The sequence below is a fragment of the Cupressus sempervirens genome, chromosome 10 (assembly GCF_028749045.1).
Source record: "Cupressus sempervirens isolate cs-2001-9-10 chromosome 10, ASM2874904v1, whole genome shotgun sequence".
NCBI classification, from domain to species: Eukaryota; Viridiplantae; Streptophyta; class Pinopsida; order Cupressales; family Cupressaceae; genus Cupressus; species Cupressus sempervirens.
In genome coordinates, this window is record NC_143127.1 from 784,698,362 (window position 1) to 784,723,850 (window position 25,489).

The 25,489-nt window shown below is 37.3% G+C and overlaps 1 protein-coding gene across 1 annotated transcript in view; it reads right to left on the minus strand.

Moving 5' to 3' along the window:
• Positions 1-25,489, minus strand: part of ATG6 (AUTOPHAGY 6) — a 186,564-nt gene that overhangs the window by 82,043 nt on the left and 79,032 nt on the right. Inside the window, exon 5 of the mRNA XM_089807349.1 lies at positions 9,021-9,069. Coding sequence (XP_089663475.1) covers positions 9,021-9,069 — 49 coding nt within the window. The remainder of the gene's footprint in view (positions 1-9,020; positions 9,070-25,489) is intronic.

Here is a 25,489-nt window from a genome sequence, read left to right on the forward strand (position 1 = left end):
ACTCCAATTGAGCTTTTTTCTAGGGATAAGGGTCTGCATGAAGTTCAAGAAGAAGATGCAAAGAAGGAGGATCAGTTGCTATCTTTAGAGGACCTTCCGAGTGTACAGATTGATGTGGATCTACCTTCTCAGGTTCAGGATACTAGGGATCCCCAAGGATCACAGGTTCTAATGAGTTCAATTGTGGTGGCTCCAGATCCCCCTGCTCCTAAGGGGGCCTCAAATTTGGCCAAGGGAAGTAAAGCCCATCCTACTTTAGGCCTACAACAGAAATACTTTAAAAAGGGGTCTCTTGATAAACCATCAAAGAGTGGCAAAAAGACTAATCAGGAGAAGGTCAAGATTATGGGGGATACTTTGGTTGAGTTTGGGTCTGTGAAACCCATTGATTCCCACTTCTCCCACCCCCATAAATGATTGTTCTATCATGGAATGTTAGGGGGTTGAACAGCATCCCTAGACAAAAGGTTGTTCGCAGATTAATTGATTCTCAGTTACCTTATGTGGTTTTTACTCAGGAAACTAAGTTTACAGTGGAGGCTTTGGCTAATTGTGCTTCGCACATTTGGCCCCAGGCAATTGGCAAGGAGTGGGAGCTCGAAACAGTTCAGGGGGGGTTGCATGCTTTTGGAACCTGTTGTCCTGCATTTTGTTACCACAAAATGTAGGTAACAATATGAAACTTTTTCAAGCTTAGTTTCGCATTTCTCTTATTTTAGTTCGTTATTTAATTGGTTAGTATTGATCAACTAATCAGTACCAATTGATATAATGAATCATTTTACTAAAGGCCTTCATCAAGTCTTTTTTGTTTTGCTTCCTGTCGAGCCTTTGTTTGATTTTTGAAGCCTTCATAGTCCGTTCTTTGCTTTTGAGTTTGCGTTAGTTTGTTTTTAGTCCTTTGGTTTTGCTCATGTCATGCCTTCCGATTTCCCCTTCGATTCAGTCTAACCTAAAAGTCAATCGGAGTTGTCAATCAAGAGTTATGCCCGTTTTAGTGCCTCAAAAGTGGACATTTTAGGTGCAACAGCACGAATTAAAAAAATGATGTTATATTTTCAATTTGACATTCATTTTTTCAAAAATATAACATTTTACTCACTTTTTGTTATGTTTTAAAGTTGCTTCTACTTTAAATTTATAACTTAAAGTGACTATAGTGCACTTTATGTTATAATTTTAAGTTGAGTTACTTTTTAATTTTTCACTTAAAGTGACTATAGAACTATATAGTTACATTTTTTATTTTTTATTTTAAAATCAAATACTTATTTAAATGTCACCTAAACTAATGTTTATGTGTTATATTGAATAATATGATACATAAATATTATTTTTGACCCATATTGAGGACATTTTTATAATTTTAAATGAAATACATGACTTAAAGGCCTCAAAAGTGGACTTTTTATGTGCATTTGCATGTAAAAACTATGAAAAGTGAAAACTTTTCATGTTATTACATATAAAACTCACTTTTGAGGATACTTTTCATGTCATTATATCAAAAGCTTTTGAAAGTGGACCTTTTTGATGCAATGACACAAAAAGTAGAGTTTTTATGCTTAAGCATAAAAAATGTTACACATGTTTAAAAATGTGTAAGTGGCCTCAAAAAGTCCTATTTTGCTCATGAGCATGTTTTAAAACATGCAATGCACTCCAAAAAGTGCGATTTTGCATAAAGACACATTTTAAAACATGTAATTGACCTCAAAAGGTCCGATTTTACATGAAGACATTTTAAAATATGCAATGACCATGAAAATGTCTAATTTTGAGAAGGAAATGTGTTCTTGCTCCCCAAGAATCCGATTTTGGCCATAACTCAAGATTTTCTTCATGGATTTGAACGAAATATTTTGCATTCAAGGCGTTTTTGCTTGGTGATCATTTTGCTTCCATCAAAGATGAGTTTAATGTGCTGAAAACCATTTTTGGGAGTTCATATCTAGGGCACATTTTTGTGAAAAACTCCAAAATTCTTTCATTTTTGCTCATAACTTAAGTTTTACTCAATAGATTTGTATGGGATTTGTTCCATTTGAAACATTTTTGGATGGCAATGAGTTTCCTTGCTTCTAAAATGGATTTATTTGCCTCAAAAACATTTTTGAAACTTTTATAATGAATCACGTTTTTGCTTAAAATGCCTGAAAATTTGAGATTTAAATCCACTTTTATGTGTTTTAAAGCAACTTTTTTGCATTTGGATCCATGTATATCCATTTGGGGAAGTCATTTTTGCATTCACAAGTAAAAAAATGACTCAAAAACATGCATTATTTTGGCCACGTTTTTACAAAAACGGCTCAAATTTTTGCATAAAAAAGTCATGTTTTTGTTCAAATAACTCAAAAAAATGCATTTCCAGCCCATACCTTTGATCAAAAGGAATTGGTTTTGAGTTTTAAGTGCATGATATTGTCTTTGGTGATCATTTATTTGGCACTTTCATGTCAAATTCGACCATTGAATGTCCATTACATGCAAGTGCGAAAAAAGTCAAAAGGTTGTTTGAAAATCCAGATTTAGGGAAGAATTGGTCTTAAGTCTATAAAACTTGTTATTTTGGCTCTCTCCTTCATTTTTGGCACTTAATCTTCATGTAAGTGAAATCTTTCTAACTTGCTCATCAATTCATACTTATCTTGCTATTTCCATATATATTATTGCTTGATGATTGCCATTTGTCCATATATATGCCATGAAAAGTGCATTTTGCCTTTAAAAAGGATGAAAACTCTCATTTTCACACTTTTGGAATTTCCCCAAACTCCAAATTCGAATTTGCATGTTGAAGTGCATTGCATCTTGACATGTTTGAGTCTTTTGCCAAAGGCATGTGCTTGTTTTTGTGTCTTACTTGTTTGCATTTCGGTTTTTTCTCCATTTTGGAAGAAATTGCAAGTTCTTTCCCAAGAACTTGAGCACATTTCACTTCACTCCACTTTCCATTTCATGTGAATGCATTACCATTTTCCGCTTCCATTTTTGCCTCTCCATATGCATTCACACCTCCATGAGTAAATGCATACTTTTCCATTTTCCACATCTTTCCATGCTTTTCACTTCATCTTCCATTTGCACTTATATGTAAAACCTCGTCCTCCATCCGCATTTGCATGTCATCTCACTCTCCATTCCTCATTACATGTTGCATTTACATATAATCATTTTTCGTGCAATGACGCTTTGAAGACCCTAAGTCACATTTGAAAATCAGCAATCTCCATTTGCACGCATTCCCATGCACCAACCACTTTACTTTTTAAAAAAAGAGTTAAAGGTGTTGATGGAAAATTGTTCCGAGTGTATATCTGGACATCGTCAAGAAGGTTTTCAAAGTGTTAGAGACTCCAGTTTGTGCTGATCTACAAAGGAGAATTCATGACAACTTAAACAAAAAAAAATTAATTACATCAACCTATCAAAAGACGTAACACCACGGTTATCAAGGTGAATGCAGCAGTACAAAGTATAGGAACTTTTGATCCTGTGATCATCCGGGATTGCATCGTCAAGTACAAGGTCCTTATGGATTGTTTCAACTCTCTTCCGTCTTCTTCTTTTTTCATGTTTGTAATAGAATAGGATGTATTACATAAAGATGTGTAATTACATGTAATGCAAGTTGCATGTGTATGTAAAGGATATAGTGCGAGTTGCATGTACAGTTGCATGTAACCCTTTATTTTCTGTAGTTAGATTAGGTCAAAGTTGGTTGAGTTGCTCCCACTTTTTCCTCCACCTTTTTCTCAACTTCTTTGCCTATATAAAGGAGTGCCCCCTCATTGTAAAATGATCATTATCTTTTCTGCAAGAAAACTCTGGAGAAATTGTGCTAGCATAACTTTGTTTGTGTAAGCACTATTTTGAGAGAAAGTGAATACAAAGGAGCATTTGACACTTAACTTTGATTAAGTGAGATTGTTATTTGTGTGAATTGTAAGCTTTGTCTATAATTCATCCAAGTTGTCTTTGATTCATATTGTCTTGTGTTATTGGTAATTGTTCTAGTGAATTAAATAGAAAAGAGTTAAGAAACAATTGAAGCCAAACCTTTGACTAGGAGCAATTGTGAAAGTGTATAGCTAGAAGCTTTGTCTGTAGCTTATATTTTCTTCTTAATTCGCAAAATAGTAGTATTCTTACTTTTAGGAGACTTTGTGCCCTAATTGTAAAGTTTTTCCATATAGAAGTATGATCGGACTTGAGCCAAACTGGTATATTTTAGCTAGCTTTTGAGTTAGTAAAATTTTATCGGTATCACTGTTTCCAGCTCTTGATAGAAGTGTAGTTAAAGATCCACCTCACCCATTATTCGCAATACGAGTAAGTGGATCCTTTCTTGAAAGTTAAGAAGAAAGGATATTAGGAACACTCTGTTTATTAATCTCTCAACTTCTTGCTTACCTTGAGTTGATCCAAGGAACGGTGAGAAGGGGGAGCCTTCCCTTTAAGGTAGGAGAGACTCTGTCTCACACGCTATGGTTGGTCATCCTATTTTGGGACTAGATTTTTACCCAAACCTGTCGTTTGTAAAATATCCACCCAACAGAACCTGAGAAAAGTTCTTCCCTTATGGTGGATTTCTAGTCGATCCTCTATCTCTTTGGTTGCATCTTGTTTGGCGAATGGAGAAAGGTGCCTTCTATCCAATATTTATGCTCCTACTGATATTTCAAGCAAGTCAAATCTTTGGGCTCACATTAGCTGCATCCAAGCCTTAGACCCATATCTCCCATGGATTTTGGCTAGTGATTTTGATTCTGTTACTAGTTTAGAGGAAAAACATGGAGGGGTTGCCAAGCTGGATCCCTCTGCAAATCTTCTCAGGGACATGATAGATTGCTTGAATCTCATTGATGTGAAGCCAAATAATGGTGTCTATACATGGAATAATAGGAGATGTGGAGCTGAGGCTATCTCAGAAAGGCTTGATAGATTTTTGGTTTCTTGTTATTGGATGAACAGCAGATTGATCACCAGTTCAAAAATCCTTGATTGGAGAGGCTCTAACCATTGGCCTATCAAGCTCTTGATTACTGCTTATGGAGTCACCAAAAACCCTTCTTTTAAATTTCAATTAATGTGATTAAGAGATCAGTCTTTGCAGGATTGTATGGTGGATTGGTGGTATGAGGGGTTGCCTTGCCATGGAACGGCAATGTTTACTTTTTGTAAGAGGCTTCAGCATGTTAAGTATAGGCTTAAGAAGTGGACTAAACAATGTTTTGGGAATCTACATGCTCAAAGGATCACTACTCAGGCTAACTTAGACAATATCACTCGGTTGATTCGAGATCAAGGGAGGACCCTTGATCTAAGTGAAGTTGAGTCCTTGACTCTTAAAGGATTAGAAGAGTGGGAGCTTCGGGAGGAGATCTTTTGGAAGCAGAAATCTCGTGTTGACTAGCTTCAGGAGGGGGATAGGAACACTGCATTCTTTCATAATTTGGTCAAGGCTCGGAGACAAGGAAATTCTTTCTCCTCTTTGATCTCACCTAAAGGGGCTCATCTCTCTTCCAATGTTGATATTTCTAGGGCCACGGTCAACTATTTTTCAAATCTCTTTTCTAAGGAGGATCTTGATGTTAGGCATGAAGAGAGGGTGATTTTGGAGTGCATTCCTCACCCGGTCTCTGTAGAGATGAATGGGGCTCTCGCGTCCTATTTTGCTACCTGAATTGGAGAAAGTGGTGTTTAACATGAAAAAAGGTAAGGCTCCTAGCCCTGATGGGTTTCTGATTGAGTTCTTTCAGGAGTTCTGGGAAATAATAAAGTTTGATCTTCTTGAGGTGGTTCAAGCATCTCATAGGAATAAACAGATGCTCAGGTCTATGAATTCTACTTTTTTGGCTCTCATACCTAAGCAGGAGGCGGCTAATCAGCTAGCTCAATTTAGACCTATTTCACTATGTAATGTTGTTTATAAGATCATCACCAAGCTGATTGCAGAGAGACTTAAGCCTCTTCTCAATACTCTGATTTCTCTGGAGCAGGGGGTTTTGTTGAAGGATGACAAATTTTGCATGGTGTTGTGGTTGCAATGGAAGCTATTCATTCTATGGCTAATTCTAAGGAGAAGGCTATGTTTATGAAGCTTGATATTGCTAAAGTTATGATCAAGTGAGCTGGGAATTCTTACAGAAAATTTTTTTGGCGGTTGGCTTTGCTGAGGAGTGGGTGAATTGGATTCTTAGCTGTGTGACCTCTTCTTCCTTTTTTGTTCTTGTAAATGGGGAACCATCAGATTTGTTCAGTGCTTCTCGGGGACTTCGCCAAGGGGACCCTCTATCTCCTTATTTATTCATTATCATGGCGGAGGGTCTTGGAAGATTTATTAAATCTCATGTGGGGCGAGGTCTTATTCAAGGTTGGAGTTGGAACGACTCTTTCCCTTCCTATTCTCACCTTCAGTTTGTGGATGATACTGCGTTGTTGGGCATGGCCAGAGTTAGTGAAGCTGTGAACTCCAGAAGAGCTTTAGACATCTATTTGAAGGTCTCGGGTCAGTGTATTAATGATGACAAATCTTCCCTTTACTTCTTCAATACCCCTCAGCCTATTCAAAACAGGATTGCTAGGATCCTTAGATTTCAAATTGGTTCTCTTCCCCTGATATACTTGGGGGTCCCTCTGGCTTTGTGTTCTCAGTATAGCATGTGTTGGCAAGGGATCTTGGATAAGTTCCGGAGTAAAGTCAATCATTGGACTTACAGGTGGCTTTCTTCTGCTGGGAGAGTGGTTCTTCTAAAGACTATGGTGCAGTCTCTCCCTATTTACAGGTGTTGTGTGCAAGTTCCCCCTTCCACCTTTGTGAAGGATTTTGATGCTCTTTTTCGACAGTTTCTTTGGTTAGGCACTCTCCTTTCTGCCAGACCAAAGAAATTGTCGAGAAAGAGCATCAAAATCCTTCACAAAGGTGGAAGGGGGAACTTGCACACAACCCCTGCAAATAGGGAGAGACTGCACCACAGTCTTTAGAAGAACCACTCTCCCAGCAGAAGAAAGCCACATGTAAGTCCAATGACTGACTTTACTCCAAAACTTATCCAAAATCCCTTGCCAATACACTCTATACTGAGAACCCAAAACTCTCCTTTCAAAGTGGAGTTTAGTTAAGTGCAAGTATGTCTGCAGGCCAAAACATGCTGGAGGCCTTGGTCTTAGGTTGATGGCGCTTGTTGTCACGGCCTTGGCTGCTAAGCTGTATTGGAGGTGGTGTAATAATCAGCAATTAGATTGGGCCGAGATTCTTACTCAAGTATTTTCCTGGTGTTGATAGCTCAGATGTGTCGCGACTCACTTTGTTGGGTAAAGGTTCTTGTGTTTGGAATACCCTTAAGAAGGGTGCTCAGCTGATTAAGGAGGGTCTTTTTTGGATTTGTAATAGAGGCTCAGATGCTCTGTTTTGGCAGGATTCTTGGGATGGCCACTCGCCCTTGATTTCTAGCTTTCCCTAGCTTCAGCCTCTATGCCACACTTTTACTAACGTTGGCTAGTTTAAGGTGGAGCATTTTAAGACTGTCAAGCGTTTGGGTCAGGTGGAGGTGACTTGCGAGAAAGATTCTCAGGAGTGGCATGTCGGTGGCTCTAATGAGGATCGCGCTTTTCTTTCTCGTGTGTTGGAGAATAGGTTTTGTAGCTCCCTCAGTGGGGGGTATGTTTTGGCTTAAAGCCCTAGCCTAAAAGGAAAATTCTCTGTGGCTCAAGGCTATGCTATACTTGATAGGAACCTATATGGTCCAGCTGAAGTGCATTGGTGGAAAAAGGTTTGGAATAACTTTTCTTGGCCCAAATGTAATTTTTTCCTATGGTTGTTGGCTCAAAAGAAATGTCACTTGGGAGAATCTTCACAAAAGAGGTTTTCAGGGACCTTCTATTTGCTTCTTATGTGCGCACAATGAAGGTTGTACCTCTCATTTTTTTTTCCTTTGCCCTTTTTCGAAGGAAATATGGCATAGATGGTGGGAGGCTTGGAGTCATGGTTGCATTCATGCCACTTCTCTCATTGATTTTTGGGAAAGCTTGGGTAGACCTCCTGTGAAGACTTCTTTCTTGCAGATTGTCTGGACGATGGGGCCGATTTTTATTTTATGGAACCTCTGGTTGGAAAGGAACCGTAGAATTTTTTGTGGCTCTAAGCTTGATAGCCTTCAGTTGTGGAGGAAGATTCTTAGTAGGCTTCAATAGACTATTTTTGCAAAGTGTGATATGTCTGGAAGTAGAGATCTTGAGGATCAAACTATTGGGAGGAATTTGAACCTGGATGGTAATAATTGGAGATGCACTCTTGGAAAAAGGCCTTGCCATGGCCAGCAACGTGTTTGTAGGGATGGGCGATGGACTCCTCCCCCGGTTGGGATCTTGAAGATTAATACGGATGGGTCTTCTCAGGGGAATCCTGGTCATGCTAGTATTGGGGCTATAGGTAGAGGTAATGATGGTGATGCGGTTTTTCTTTTCTCTATTTACAAGGGTCAACATTCTAATAATTTGATGGAGGCCCTTGCTATTAAGACTACTATTGAGAGAGGATGCTCTTTAGGCTGGAAAAAGATCATATGTGAGTCTAACTCTCAGATTGTTGCTGATATCCTAATTACCCAGAGTTTGGAGAATGTTAATTGGAAATTAGCCTCTTTGGCCAAACAAATTTTAAGTCTATGTAGTTCCTTGGATTATGTCTCCTTTGTGGATTGTTTGGCGAAGTGGGCTTCAAAGAATGTGGATAGTTCGGATATTAGCAGAAGGAATGAATTTCCTTCTGAATATTGTGGATTTTTGATCAACTGTTATTGGAAGATAGGAATATGTAGTGTTGTTGTGGGCCTTGGGCCCTTGCTCTGTAATTTGGATTTGATTGAATAAATTTTTACCCCTTTTTCTGAAAAAAATAATAATAATAATGTTCTTCACCTTATTGTAAATAAATGGATTTACTTGGACCACTATGAAAGCCAATTCCAATAGGCTTCTAAATATCAAAAGTTTGAAATGGATTGTGTTTATACCTGGTGATTAATGAGTTCGAGTCTGAAATTATTGAAGTCGTGCCAAAACCTGCAAAATTAAATAAATTTGGACTTATTTTGTTTGTGATAAAAATTAAATTCATAAATTTGAAAGAAAGTAATCATTTCATCAGCCCAGCGCATGGCCATGGCAAAAATGCAGGGGCATTGGTAGTTTTCTTTATACATCAATCATCATTGCATTATATATTCCATAAGCGCATTCCATCATAAAAACTATTTATATAGCTCCATGGAAATTACACAAGACTTATTACCGGTTTAGCACTACGTCAACAATTCTTGTACTTAAACCGCTATTTTAACCATAACATAAATGAGAAACTTGACACAGCAATAGCCAAGGGAAAACCCACGAATAATCCACAAATTTGGCAAACATTAAAACACACATAAATACCTAAAACATGCATATTATTGAATATACGGAGCATATTACTGATTTACTACACATATACATCAAAATTAGAATTCAATACACCTCATAGACCAGAAAAAGAGTTTGATAAAAGTTTCGATATAAATAGAAATTACAAATTATTTATTCCTTCTACAAATAAAGCTCATAACAGTCTGCTGCAACTCAGTGGTTATCCTTGAACTGAATCGTCATCCTCAACAAGAGCCTTGAAAGAAGCCTCGGCCAAACAGTCATGCTATGAATGCAATAAATCCCCCATCATTGGCTTGACAGCCTTGCCTTCTGATGGAGCTCTAAAATTCTGCAATTTAAGGTCTGCATTTATATCCCATTTTAGGAGGATTATACTAAAAACAAAGTAAACAATGGATTCCTTGAAATGAAAGATGGATAAATTTTGAATGATTATAAGTTGATGAAGACATATGAAGATCTTAGATAAAAATCCAAATCACCATCATATTCAGAATGCAATCTTCTGTGGAGTTCCTTATAATATTGTATATAGTAGAACAAATATATACAGCAATTGTAGAATTCATTGAAAAGCAGCTACTAGAGACTTTGAGGGGCAGAACATCAAAGTCTTGGCAATCAGTGTCAACGCCTTCCTTAGTCGCCGAAGACTTCCTCTTCTTCTTAGTTAGGTGGTAAGAATTAAAGGACAGTTGAATATGCAACTTGCCAACGTATCGAGAATAAAGCTTCAGCTGATCCCAAGGGTGCACGAGGTCGCAACTCGGTCTTCCTTGCTTTATTGGATGAGCACCTTGCAAAGTCCTGATGAAGTGCTTAGTAATGCATGAATATTTACAAGTTGGATCCTTTGGGGTGAAAGTGGCAATCAGTCAGAAAATCTTTCTATTCATATCATTGCTCTTTCAACAACGCTACTTCAATATGGTGTTCTTGAGAACCTCTTTGTTACTGTTGATGAGCATTCAGATCAGCAAAAGCTTTCAAGAAATCGTAAAGGCATTGATGGAGAGTGGTGTGCACATCTTCATCTCATGGGGGCTGCCTCTGGAGAAAATTGTAATTTTTTGAGCACCAGTCAAGCATTGCTGGAGCTGACTGTTGAAGCAGGTTTAGAACATTCAGGTCTCAATACGACAGTTGGTTGGAAGTTTCACTATTTTGAATGGGTGATGCAGATTTTTTGACCAACAAAACCTGAGTGCTGATGTATGTCAATTTGTTTGTGCCACTTTGGAGCAAGTAGATGAAGCTCTTGGGATAATGGATAAACCTGATGATGATATTTCACTGAAAACTGCATCTAAAGGTTGACTTTGGGTCAGTGTTTTTAAATTTTCAATGGATCTCAAACAGTATAGTGAAGCGTATTGAGCAATAGTCTCAAATCCCGATAGAGCACAAGCAAAATGAGTCGAGTCTGGAGACGAAATAACCAGACACAGTGCCAAAAGGGTCCAATCATATACAGCGACAATGCTTGCTACACCACAAAAAATAGAAGCAGAGGGGCCGTCAAGTTCTGAAAAATGTACAGGAGTCGCAAAAAAGGATGGTTTGAATGTTGACGAGATACGATGGAGTTCGCAATGAATACTGAATATGCCGCCGATGATCCTCATAAGCAACAAAGGGCCATTCAATATCGAAAAACACCAAACCGGAATGAATTGAAATTATCATCAGTTCCAGTATGCGTCAATGTTGAAGTCACTACGGGAGAAACCATGGGCAGGGAGCACTATGTAACAGTCATCTCTTACAATTTATATCGAATTTTTATTCATACAAAAGAGGATGGTGAAGTTTTCAGTTGTCGCACAAGGTTCTCTAAAGTTTGATATATTCAAAGTCCAAGCAAAAGATTATCAAAAATATTAAAAGCGATGATAGTTTAAATTTGCCGTTAAAATCAAAGGTTATCTTAAGTCATGCAGATCATACGAAAAGTTATTAAAGGGAGAGAAAACGATACTAAACAAACTATGATGGAAAGGTGCGATTACTTTCGAAGAGACATTAGTATTGAATCTAAAAGGTCACCTTCCTTCAAATGCTAAGATATAAATATGTAAAAACTATCCATTCAAAAAATATACATCCGAACATACACACATTCTTATTGAGAAGAGGCATTTTATATTTATTGTAAGGAGGGATAAGGGTTCAGTATGATTTTATAATGAAGTTCCATTATTTTATTATTATAAAATTATTTTATTTTAATAATAAAATAAAAATGTTCTTTGTTTGTTGTTAATGGTGTAGAGATTTAAACTACAGGGGAATCGTCCTTCATAATTATATTTTAAAATTCTACATATGATTTTGTTATCAGATAAGTAGACATGGTCAATTAAGCATTTTAAATTTGACCATCGCAAGTGTTGTGAAATATTTAATTGTTTCCACAGCTGTGTCCAGTTTGTCTCAGTAGAGTTAAAATTCAATCTGGACTAATTTAAGATTGCATCATAATTGGTCTATCACATCTAGATTATCAAAATTATTGGCAGTACAAATGCATTGAACATTATGAAGTTGTATGTAAAAATTCTCCAAAGTTGACTCTATCGCTCGGATAAGCGAAGGCACTGGTCTTTTATTTGAAGTCAAAAAATCTATAATATTCCTCCTCCAAGCATCAAATTCATTATTTACAAAATTTATACAAAACATTCAATCATCAAGTATTCAACATCCAGTTTCAGTTTCATTCTTATCGAGTTCAAGGACCTTGCCAGCCGAGGAACTTGCAAAGTTTAAATTTGCTATAAGAAAAACCTTGAATTGAGTAGTCAGCGTTGAAGGTGAAGGTTTACCCGCCTGGGTGTAGCGGAGCCCGAAGTGCAGGGGAATCTAAGTGTTTTCCGTTCGTTGGCCAAAACTGATTGAGAAGTCCTATCGGAGAAGTGGCAGGCTCTTGGATTTCCAATCTGCGGTTTTGGGAACCAACAGATTGGCGACTCTACTGGGGAGAGTTGCTCACAACAAGTGTTGTGCAGTTACCCAGAGTTTCGGAGTTCGTGGATCAGTATCAAAAAATAGTTGTAACAGTTTGTTTGGAAGTGTACTCTACTGGAAGTGAGAACCTAGAAGATCAATACATTCCTCGAAAGAGGTGGCGACTCTATTCAATAAAGTTCTAGTTGGTAACTCTACTGAGGGAGAGGACTTAGAAGGAGACGATTTGATTACCTAACATGGATAATATATACTATGATCAGGATGAGGATTTATGTTACACCATGGAGGAAGAATACATACATCCCTTAGATGCCTTTTTCAATTTGGAAAGATATGAAGGTGAGACATCGGCACACTTATTTATAAGAATGGTGGATATTTTTCAGAAAGTACCTTCAAATATCATGCCTTCACACAAGGAATTGATAAGAAAGTTTCGTGAGTTGGGAATCTCACCAGAAGATCCTGATTTTATGCTTCTCTTCCAAATCATGGATGAAAGTTCAAGTTATATATCTCCATTGGATGCATATTTGAATGTAGAAAAGCAAGAAGGTGAATCTGCTACAGAATTCTTCCTAAGAATGTTTTATGCTTATCAAGAAATACCTTCAGAATACAAACCGCCATCATCTGATCTTCTCTACAGGATGCAGAAATTAGGCCTCTTATATGATCGTCAGTTTCTTAACTTTCTTGAACTTATGGATAGAGAGCTGATTGTAGATGATAATGAATGCAGGACTGAAATAACAAATAAGTTAAGTGAAGTTTCAGATTCAAGTAGAGACGAAATTTTTGAACATGTTGAAGGAGAATCAGCTCGCGATGATACGTATATGCCTATACATGATGATGAATGTGAAAATGAGGAAGAGGATTCCCTAAGTGTGGAAGAGATTTCAGCCTTGTTTGATCAGGAATATTAAAAACATGTTGAGAAAAATGGTCCAAATTTTTTCTCAAATCACCATGGTGACCAAGTTGATGAATCAGTGCATTCTAAGGAAGTATTGGATGAAAGAAGTGATCATTCTGAAGAATCATATTATGAAGATGAAATAGAATTGTACACAATGTATGAACAGGAAGAAGTTTTAGAGTATATTGATGATGAAGATATCCCCCTTGCTGGTCAAACAGATTATGATTTTCAAAGCGATGAAGTTAGTACACTATTTGATGAAACACTTGACGATCTAAGTGAAAACTCTTCTGAAGCCATGCCTGAATTCTCTATGTTCGTAAACCCTTTGTTTGAGGAGCAAGAAAAAGGAGATATGCCTGAGTTCACCACGTTCTCAAATCCATTGTTTGAAGAGGATCTCTTGGGTGATCAAGCACATCAGCATCATGATGAAGATAGCAGGTCTGATTTTGCAATTGATGAAACTCATGATATGCATATAGAAGATGAGATTTTTTTCAATCCATCCTATCAGCAGGAAGTACAGCAAACATGTGAAGGTGAGGTGGAATCATCCATGCATAATGGGGATGATATGTTGAGGAATAGTTTTGAAAATTTTCTTAGTGTCACATCTGATGGAATTCTTGATGAGAGAAAGATAGCATTTCCTGAATACAAACCATCTTTGAATCCTTCTTGTAAGGAGAAACATATTGAAAATGAGACAGATTGTGTGCAAGACAATCAGGTGAAGAGGACACATTCTAATGGTTGTATAACAGATCAAAAATGTAACTCCAGCAATCCTCCATTCAGCAAAAGTAATAGGGCACTTGATGATTTCGTGAAAGATAAACGTAAGACACATACTAGAGAATGCATTAACAAAATGGAAGAAATAAGTGTTGTTTATAAGGATGATGCCTCCAATGCAGCAAGGTTGAAGGTGTTACTTGTTCAAAATAAGGTGTTTGATAGAGGAAAGATCGATGTTCATCTTTTAGGGGGCCTAGCGCCACTGAATTTCGCCTTGCATCATGTGAAACACTAATGCTTGGTCTGCTCTTCCAGAGATAGCTGGAATCTCGCTATGCTCACAGGGAGCATACGTCCCCAGAAATAGCCACTGATGGAGCTCTAAAATTCTGCGATTTAAGGTTTCCATTTATATCCCATTTTTAGAGGATTATACTAAAAACAAAGTAAACAATGGATTCCTTGAAATGAAAGATGGATAAATTTTGAATGATTATAAGTTGATGAAGACATATGAAGATCTTAGATAAAAATCCAAATCACCATCATATTCAGAATGCAATCTTCTGTAGAGTTCCTTATAATATTGTATATAGTAGAACAAATATATACAGCAATTGTAGAATTCATTGAAAAGCAGCTACTGGAGACTTTGAGGGGCAGAACATCAAAGTCTTGGCAATCAGTGTCAACGCCTTCCTTAGTCGCTGAAGACTTCCTTCTTCTTCTTAGTTAGGTGGTAAGAATTAAAGGACAGTTGAATATGCAACTTGCCAACGTATCGAGAATAAATCTTCAGCTGATCCCAAGGGTGCACGAGGTCGCAACTCGGTCTTCCTTGCTTTATTGGATGAGCACCTTGCAAAGTCCTGATGAAGTGCTTAGTAATGCATGAATATTTACAAGTTGGATCCTTTGGGGTGAAAGTGGCAATCAGTCAGAAAATCTTTCTATTCATATCATTGCTCTTTCAACAACGCTACTTCAATATGGTGTTCTTGAGAACCTCTTTGTTACTGTTAATGAGCATTCAGATCAGCAAAAGCTTTCAAGAAATGGTAAAGTCATTGATGGAGAGTGGTGTGCACATCTTCATCTCATGGGGGCTGCCTCTGGAGAAAATTGTAATTTTTTGAGCACCAGTCAAGCATTGCTGGAGCTGACTGTTGAAGCAGGTTTAGAACATTCAGGTCTCAATACGACAGTTGGTTGGAAGTTTCACTATTTTGAATGGGTGATGCAGATTTTTTGACCAACAAAACCTGAGTGCTGATGTATGTCAATTTGTTTGTGCCACTTTGGAGCAAGTAGATGAAGCTCTTGGGATAATGGATAAACCTGATGATGATATTTCACTGAAAACTGCATCTAAAGGTCGACTTTGGGTCAGTGCTTTTAAATTTTCAATGGATCTCAAACAGTATAGTGAAGCGTATTGAGCAATAGTCTCAAATCCCGATAGAGCACAAGCAAAATGAGTCGAGTCTGGAGACAAAATAACCAGACACGATGCCAAAAGGGTCCAATCATATACAGCGACAATGCTTGCTACACCACAAAAAATAGAAGCAGAGGAGCCGTCAAGTTCTGAAAAATGAACAGGAGTCGCAAAAAAGGATGGTTTGAATGTTGACGAGATACGATGGAGTTCGCAATGAATACAGAATATGCCGCCGATGATCCTCATAAGCAACAAAGGGCCATTCAATATCGAAAAACACCAAACCGGAATGAATTGAAATTATCATCAGTTCCAGTATGCCTCAATGTTGAAGTCACTACGGGAGAAACCATGGGCAGGGAGCACTATGTAACAATCATCTCTTACAATTTATATCGAATTTTTATTCATACAAAAGAGGATGGTGAAGTTTCCAGTTGTCGCACAAGGTTCTCTAAAGTTTGATATATTCAAAGTCCAAGTAAAAGATTATCAAAAATATTAAAAGCGATGATAGTTTAAATTTGCCGTTAAAATCAAAGGTTATCTTAAGTCATGCAGTCATACGAAAAGTTATTAAAGGGAGAGAAAATGATAGTAAACAAACTATGATGGAAAGGTGCGATTACTTTCGAAGAGACATTAGTATTGAATCTAAAAGGTCACCTTCCTTCAAATGTTAAGATATAAATATGTAAAAACTATCCATTCAAAAAATATACATCCGAACATACACACATTCTTATTGAGAAGAGGCATTTTATATTTATTGTAAGGAGGGATAAGGGTTCAGTATGATTTTATAATGAAGTTCCATTATTTTATTATTATAAAATTATTTTATTTTAATAATAAAATAAAAATGTTCTTTGTTTGTTGTTAATGGTGTAGAGATTTAAACCACAGGGGAATCGTCCTTCATAATTATATTTTAAAATTCTACATATGATTTTGTTATTAGATAAGTAGACATGGTCAATTAAGCATTTTAAATTTGACCATCCCAAGTGTTGTGAAATATTTAATTGTTTCCACAGCTGTGTCTAGTTTGTCTCAGTAGAGTTAAAATTCAATCTGGACTAATTTAAGATTGCATCATAATTGGTCTGTCGCATCTAGATTATCAAAATTATTGGCAGTACAAATGCATTGAACATTATGAAGTTGTATGTAAAAATTCTCCGAAGTTGACTCTATCGCTCGGATAAGCGAAGGCACTGGTCTTTTATTTGAAGTCAGAAAATCTATAATATTCCTCCTCCAAGCATCAAATTCATTATTTACAAAATTTATACAAAACATTCAATCATCAAGTATTCAGCATCCAGTTTCAGTTTCATTCTTATCGAGTTCAAGGACCTTGCCAGCCGAGGAACTTGCAAAGTTTAAATTCGCTATAAGAAAACCTTTGAATTGAGTAGTCAGCGCTCAAGGTGAAGGTTTACCTGCCTGGGTGTAGCGGAGCCCGAAGAGCAGGGGGATCTAAGTGATTTTCGTTCGTTGGCCAAAACTGACTGAGAAGTCCTATCGGAGAAGTGGCAGGCTCTTGGATTTCCAAACTGCGGTTTTGGGAACCAACACCTTCCACCCTGTCAAATCCTACTTCTGCTTTCCATTGTGCTGCCTCCTCTCTGAAGTAGCCAACTAAGTTTCAATGAAAAACATATCACCATTCTTTGCAACTTAATCTAAATATGGATCGATGGTTTTGGGGTCAAGTTCTGATAATGAGATTCAAATAATGCTAAATAAATGCTGATAAGAGCTAATTTGTTCTTCAATGCCTACAAGTGAAACTCCTCTGCTCTAACATTGCCGCTATAAAACATGTTCCAAAATTGCAAGGTTGAAATTTATGACTCAACCAAAGGGATATAGTATATACTACACTAGACCAAGGGTGAAACTACAATATAAAACAAGCTCTCCAAGCCTAGTAACTTAAGATCAATGAAAACATCCTATAACATGGGTTCACCAAAAATATATATGATCCAAATCTCTACCTTAATGAGCAAGAAGGAAGAATGTGATATCAATAATTTATGTCAACAATCTAGTCATAATATTAAAAAAAAATGAGAAGATGATTGAAGCAAAGATTGATAATCACAAAAGATCGTTTGACATGACAGATATTGAGCTTTTGTGTTATTGTCTTAGACTAAAAACGTGGGAGTTGAAAAATCAGATCAAATTAATTCAAATGAAGTATGCCAAGACTTTGCTTGAGAAGTTTGAAATGATATACTACATAACCATGACAACAATAATTAAGGCAGGTTTTGCATCTATCACTCACAAATCCATCACCTCAAGTGAATGCAACTCTTTATTATCAGTTGATTATACTGTGAGTTATCTTTCAGGCTTCATATAGGAATCAAAGGTGTGTCATTGGCAAGTAGGGAAGGAAGTAGTGAGGTATGTCTATGATACATTAGAGGATGGCCTGATATACAAGCAAAATGATCTTTGTCCTTGACAAAATACACAAATGTAGCCTACACAAGTTTCCGCAATATATTAGAAAGTCATTAAATCATAATCCACAACATAGATTGTCCTTGTTACATTTATTAAAACATAGATCATTGCAACCAGGGTTAGGAACATTAAATAACCCACAAGATATATTCAGTTTATTGATGGAATCCAACCATAGGAGAGGAAGGAAAAGGGGTGTATTAGGGTGACTTAACAGATCCTCTACCCTAGGTCTAGGAGTCGATTATTATCTCTCTTGGCCTCATGTGGCTCTTGTCATCCACACGAAGGGGTGTACCGAGTTAGGTATCCATAATCCTTTAACCCTCTACCCTAGAGCCAACAGTTGATTATTATCCCTCTTGATCTCAAGTGGCTCTTGCCATCCAAATGAAGGGGTGTAACTAGTAAAAGATCCATAGACCATTACCCCTCTACACTAGACCCAAGAGCCGATTCTTATCCCTCTTGGACTCATGTGGCTCTTTCCAACCAAATGACAAGGTGTACCTAGTAAACGACCCATAATCCATTAACCCTCTTCACTAGTCCCAAGGGATGATTATTATCCCTTTGGCCTCATGTGGCTCTTTGTCATCTAGATGAGGGGGTGTATCTAGTGAAGTGTCCATAAAACATTAATCATCTAGCTTAGGTCAATTCCTCTTGGCCTCATGTAGCTCTTGCAATTCACATTAGAATTAATATGTTAAATACGCTAAGCACACATCCCATGCATACCACCATTGAAAAAGAATGATATTACCTAAAACACGTAGAAATTCTCGATTTGATTTGTTTATGTATCTTATTGCTGATATCCAATGAACTAACCTGCATCTTATGATTCCCTATGCTTATAGTATTAATTCTCTTCCTCGATGTTCTCTCCCATCATGGTCCTCCTACATATGTATCTTGATACTTCTATGAAGAGAAGCAACCATTGGCAAGTGCTCCGTCAACAAGGATTGCGCCTCTTCATTATTCCTTCATGTCTCAATTGTACTAATTACCTATCACATGATGCAATAAAGATTGTTGTCTAGTATATATTTGTCTCTATTGATTATTGTTCCCATTAAATGATTGGTATATCACTTATATTCTTCCATCAAGCTAGAGGTTTAAGTCTTTCTTTAAAATTGTGATCCTTTGGGATAAGAAATGTCCTTTCCTAGCCTTCCCAAACTAAACAATGCTTCACATAAGGGATGTGCCCTTTTGCTTGATTGATCTATTTTATCTATTCAATCCTCTTCTTGTATCAACCTGTTGAATATTATCTTCTCCCATTTACATCTACCAATGTGAGGGAGTATCACACCTCTTCATCAATGTCCACCCCTTTGCGACAGTCACAATGTTTCACAATTACCACCCTTCAAAAGACTCACAACCCTTCATCATTTTGCTGGAATAATGTGCAAATATGTGCTTATAAGATGTACTACCACAATTTGAGATAGGTCTTGTCAATGTCAGCATATTTCTTTGTTTGTGATAGTGTTCTAATGAAGTTCAGTGAACTCATTGGTCTGGTATAGTCAGAATATTGATTATTAGAAACTGTGGATGTGTCTGTTTGATAGAGGGATGTTTGTAGTTGATTCAGTTCAACTTTTAAAGGTCCACATAAAGATTTAAGTGAGTTATTGGTTTCTCTGTTGAGAATACTTTTTCAATTATTCAGTGGTGATAATATGACCTTATTTTGATCCATTGTGCTCTCCATTGCAATATTTTAATATTTGGATCAGGTTAGCATGTTTCAGGCATTGATGTGTGTCCTCGACTCAATTGGTTCCTGATTCTGAGGTCCGCAAGTAATTTTTCTTGGTTGATAATTGTTGTTGGTAGTGTTCTTGAGGTTGGGTATAATGATACTAGTGATTCCAATGATTTAAGTTGATATGGATGTTCGTGTGGTGAAACATGATACTTGTGGATGTTTCTAGATTGTGTTGATGGTTTGCATTGATTAGGGTGCTGGCAATAAATGATTTCAATTGATGGGTTGGTGCTCTTCATGTTTTGGTCGACATGATGACTGCAATGTGTTGTGGATGATCGAGGCATAATTCTTGGAGGTGTTTCATGTTCGAGGTGTGATTTTGGTCTAAGCAATGTCGTCCTTAGTGCGCAAAAATACCATAGTATGGTTGTATTTTTGTAATCAGGTGGTGAGAGTAAAGCCGACCTTGTTGATTTTTCCAAGGTTGATGATTTTTATAAATTAATGTAATATTCTAGCGTAAATCATGTAGTGCAAGAGGTATGAATTAGAGAGATGTGAATGCATTGAATGTTTATATCATTTGAAGGTAGAGATCTGGTGCGGAAGAGAAAGTTGTAATTGTAGTTCAATGGAACCAATCTAGGCATGTAGAAGATGCTATGCTATAGTTCATGATTTGTGGATGTAATCCATTGTAAAGGCAGTGAGCCTACCTGGGCAATAACATTTTTGTATTTGAGCAGTCAGCTCTAGGCAGTGTGCTTGAATGAATGTGAACTCCAATCGTACTACTCCTAAAAGGATAAAGTATATCTTGTGGGTTCATCCCCACCGTATTTTTTCCCCAAACAGGGTTTCCAGTCAAAACAATATTGGTGTTATGTGTTCTTGATGTGTTATGTGTTTATAAATTAATGTAATATTCTCGTGTAGAACATGTAGTGCAAGAGGTATGAATTAGAGAGATGTGAACACAATGAATGTTTATATCATTTGAAGGTAGAGATCTGGTGTGGAAGAGAAAGTTGTAATTGTAGTTCATGGAACCAATCCAGGTATGTTGAAGATGCTATGCTATAGTTCATGATTTGTGGATGTAATCCAATTGTTATAAAGGCAGTGGACCTTCCTAGGCAATAACCTTTTTGTATTTGAGCAGTCAGCTCTAAGCAGTGTGCTTGAATGAATGTGAACTCCCATCGTAATACTCCCAAAAGGATAAGTATATCTTCGAGGCATAATTCTTGGAGGTGTTTCATGTTCAAGGTGTGCTTTTGGTCTAAGCAATGTCGTCCTTAGTGCGCAATCAATAGCATAGTATGGTTGTATTTTGTAATCAGGTGGTGGTGAGAGTAAAGCCAACATTGTTGATTTTTCCAAGGTCGATGATTTTTATAAATTAATGTAATATTCTCGTGTAGATCATATAGTGCAAGAGGTATGAATTAGAGAGATGTGAACGTATTGAATGTTTATATCATTTGAAGGTAGAGATCTGGTGTGGAAGAGAAAGTTGTAATTGTAGTTCAATGGAACCAATCCAGGCATGTTGAAGATGCTATGCTATAGTTCATGATTTGTGGATGTAATCCAATTGTTATAAAGGCAGTGAACCTCCCTAGGCAATAACTTATTTGTATTTGAAAAGTCAGCTCTAGGCAGTGTACTTGAATGAATGTGAACTCCCATCGTGATACTCCTAAAAGGATAAAATACATCTTGTGGGTTCATCCCCACCGTGATTTTTCCCCTAATTGGGTTTCCAGTCAAAACAATATTGGTTTTATGTGTTCTTGATGTGTTGTGTTTATAAATTGATGTAATGTTCTCGTGTAGATCATGTAGTGCAAGAGGTATGAATTAGTGAGATGTGAATGCATTGAATGTTTATATCATTTGAAGGTAGAGATCTGGTGTGGAAGAGAAAGTTGTAATTGTAGTTCAACGGAACCAATCCAGGCATGTTGAAGATGCTATGCTATAGTTCATGATTTGTGGATGTAACCCAATTGTTATAAAGGCAGTGAGCCTTCCTGGGCGATAACCTTTCTGTATTTGAGCAGTCAGCTCTAGACAGTGTGCTTGAATGAATGTGAACTCCCATCGTAATACTCCTAAAAGGATAAAGTATATCTTGTGGGTTCATCCCCACCGTGATTTTTCCCCTAACAGGGTTTCCAGTCAAAACAATATTGGTGTTGTGTTCTTGATGTGTTGTGGGTCTTTGTTTGCAAGTTCCTTTGTCAAATCTAAGATTGAAGTTAAAGTTTTACAAGTTTTGGACAACTCATTCACCACTCACCACCCCCATCTTAGTTGCATGCTGCCATATTCCAATTAATAGGTATCAAAGCCTAGTTCCTACAAGGGAAACTTAACCGCTCGATGTGTTCCAGGATCACAACTTACAAGAACAACTTGAGATTTTATGGCACTAATTACTCTCTTTGGAAAGGTCGCATGGAATGTCAGCACATGCTTGACAACATTCACAATTTGATTGGCCATTGCTTGAAGCGTAACTTTTAATATCTAAAGTTCCTTGACAAATATTTGTCATTTTCTAAAGGTTACTGGTCTTTATATGTGTGGAGTGCTCGCAAGTGGGTCCCCATTGAGGTTGAAGTTTTACAAGTTTTGGACAACTAATTCACCACTCCCCAACCCCCGTCTTAGTTGCATGCTGCCATTGTTCCCATTAATAGGTATCAGAGCCTCATTCCTACAAAGGAAACTTAACCGCTCAATGTGATCCAGGATCGCAACTTACAAGAACAGTTTGAGATTTGATGGCACTAATTACTCACTTTGGAAAGGTCGAATGGAATGTCAGTGCATGCTTGACAACATTCACAATGTGATTGGCCATTGCTTGCAGCGGAACTTTTAATATCTAAAGTTCCTTGACAAATATTTGTCATTTTCGAAAGGTTACAGTTTTTTGTAGGTGTGGAGTGCTCGCACATGGGTCCCCTAACGATTCATATGCTGCAGCATTAACGGACTTCAGTTTTATATTTGTCATGTAAGAAATTTTCTATGTATTTTATATCTCAGTGCTAGTACTTGCAGTATGAGCAGTCAAGTCACTCATAAAAAGCCTCTAGCCCATGAAATGCATCTGTAGAGACTTACCCTTTGTAGTCTCATGGAGAAACTAGGAGCCTACATTGATACCAAAAGTGCCTAAGATAAGCACTTTTCTCAAACTAACAAAATATTGTATAGTTTCTTTAATGGCCATCGTAGTTAGTTTTTAGTTTATCGAGTAGTTTCTATTTTTGTCTTTAGTTCATGATTGTTTCTTTTAGAAACATTGTCTTGTAGATCTTTATAACGAGCTTTCATCTCCTTTGTTTAACACAACAACAACAACATCAATTTACCATAACGCAAACTTCAGTATCTCTTGCAAACTGAGTACATTTTCAGCAAACGAGATATTATTGAAATGCTGCTTTGACAAACTTCACTATGGATTAGGTATTTTCTGACAATTTTTCCATTTTATGACTGTTTTCTTGCTTGAATTTGCAAGTCATTTTTGTTAAATTTGATGTTCAGGAACTCCAAAATCAGTTTGTACCTATTAAGAGAGGGTGTATCTTGCATATTAGTCCTTTGTGTGTCTTTGAACATCATGTTAGACACTAGGATTGAATTGCTCACTCCACACAACTATCAGACATGGAAGCTCAAATGTCACAATTGTTGCAATCTTGAGGTGTTTGGCAAATGCTGGATGCCACCTAACCCAAATTCAATAAGGCATTTGAGCAATTTGTTCATAGAAACAAAAAGGATGAGGCAAAAGAACTCACGGATCTTCATGTGTCAAATAATTTGTTGTTTCATATAATTGAGAGCACAACACCTAAAGAGGTGTGACATAAGTTTGCAAAGTTGCATAGTAAGAGCAATCTGTTCACAATCTTGCAGCTTGAAGCTGATCTCACTTCTCTCTCTCTAAATGCATTCCCCACCATTCAGGATTTCTTTGCACAGTTCAAGTTGATTTTGTTGGAATTGAAGTTAAAGAAAGCATCTTCCCGATCCCGTCTAAAGCTTAGATATCCTTTTGAAGTGTTTGCCTCAACCTTCTATTTTACTATGGATGTTATAGAAGAAGACCATAAGATGCTTTCTTTTGAAGAGTTTTGTGATTGATTGACTTGAGAGCAAGCCAAGTTGATTCAGATGGATGCTCTTCCTATGAATAAGAAGAATAAGAAGCCAAAGACAAATTCGCCTTCTATTAGTGAGTCATCTTCAAAGTCTAAGAAAAACAATTGTTCCTTCTGTCAGAAATGAAGGCATAATGTCCCACATTTTTTGCAAGGCTTCCAACATTGGAGGAAGCTATGAGGAATCACAATCTTGTCATGCATAAGTCTTATGCTCCTCGTCACATGACTCATTCTGTGGATGTTCTTGATGGTTTGTCTGATGACATACTTCACATATTGTTATTGGGAACTCTTCTTAGATTCCAAATTTCGAGACAAGCTCAACTCAAATGCACGACGGGAGATTTGATGATGCCATTGTTCCTAATATTTCACAAAATTTATTTTCCTTTCTATCAAATTTGCAATCATGGAGATGGAAGGCATATTGAGATATCTCCTACTATCGTAACTATTAATGTGTTGTAGGATCCTAGGAAGGTCATAGCTACAAGCACATTATTGCTCATACAGAATTTGCAAGCAATCTTTGCACATACAATTTGGGCACCTAAATAGAAAATATCTTTAGTGGATAAGCACACAGAATATAAAGACTGGCATATTTCAAATCTCTTGTGTCAATGGAGTTTTTTTGAGTTGTATTATTGGCGAGCCTTGCAAGCATCTATTTCCTAATGGTTTGGCCACACAAACTTCAACTCTCCTTGAGTTGATGTTAGTGACCTCACGTAATTCCCCCACTCCTTTCTCCTAAAAGTGTCACCCTATCTCCAGTGTTACTCAAAGACGGGCCCAGACCGCTGGTCGCCCTGGGTCTTATCCTTCGGTGCTGGATTTCTTTTTACCAAGAAAGGATATTTAGTACTTCTCTCCTCTATTGTTGTTCCATTTCTTTTCTTTCTTGTTCGCTCTTTCTCGAACACCGTTTGGTGCTCTTGCAATGTTGTTTTTCTTCCCTATTGTAATTTTCCAATCTCTTGGACCCTTGTTGATCTCTTGTTGGACATTAATATCATTATCTTATCTAAGGAGGTCAAGAGGTTTTAGTGTGTGTTTCTAAAGCACTTGGTGAGAACAGAATTGAACTTTCTCTAGAGGAGGATAAGAGAAGATAATAATATAAATGTCCAACGAAAGACCACCAAAAGGTCTACAGGACTAAGAGATTACAACAAGACAACTGGCGACAGCAGGAGCACCAAACGGTGTCCAAGAAAAGCATACAACAATAACCAAGAAGAAGAGGAGAGAGAGAGGCAGAGAGAGGTCAAGACAAAGACTAGGAGTCCTTTCTTGGCAAAAAGAAATTAGTCAGAGAACGATACGATTGCGAATGGATAGGAGCTAAAATCTGTCTCTGTGATCTCGTATAGGAGTGTCACTGATGTAAGAAGCTGCTACGGGGTTTGACAGACAAAGAATGACCAAAAGAACTAGTCGAACTAGATGGCCTTTTCACACCACACAAAGGAGATACAGATGTGAAAAAGGCAGTAATGGGCTGAACAGAGGTATGTTGGTGTGGAAGTAGTGACTACAAAGTACTATCATGGAGTAGGGTG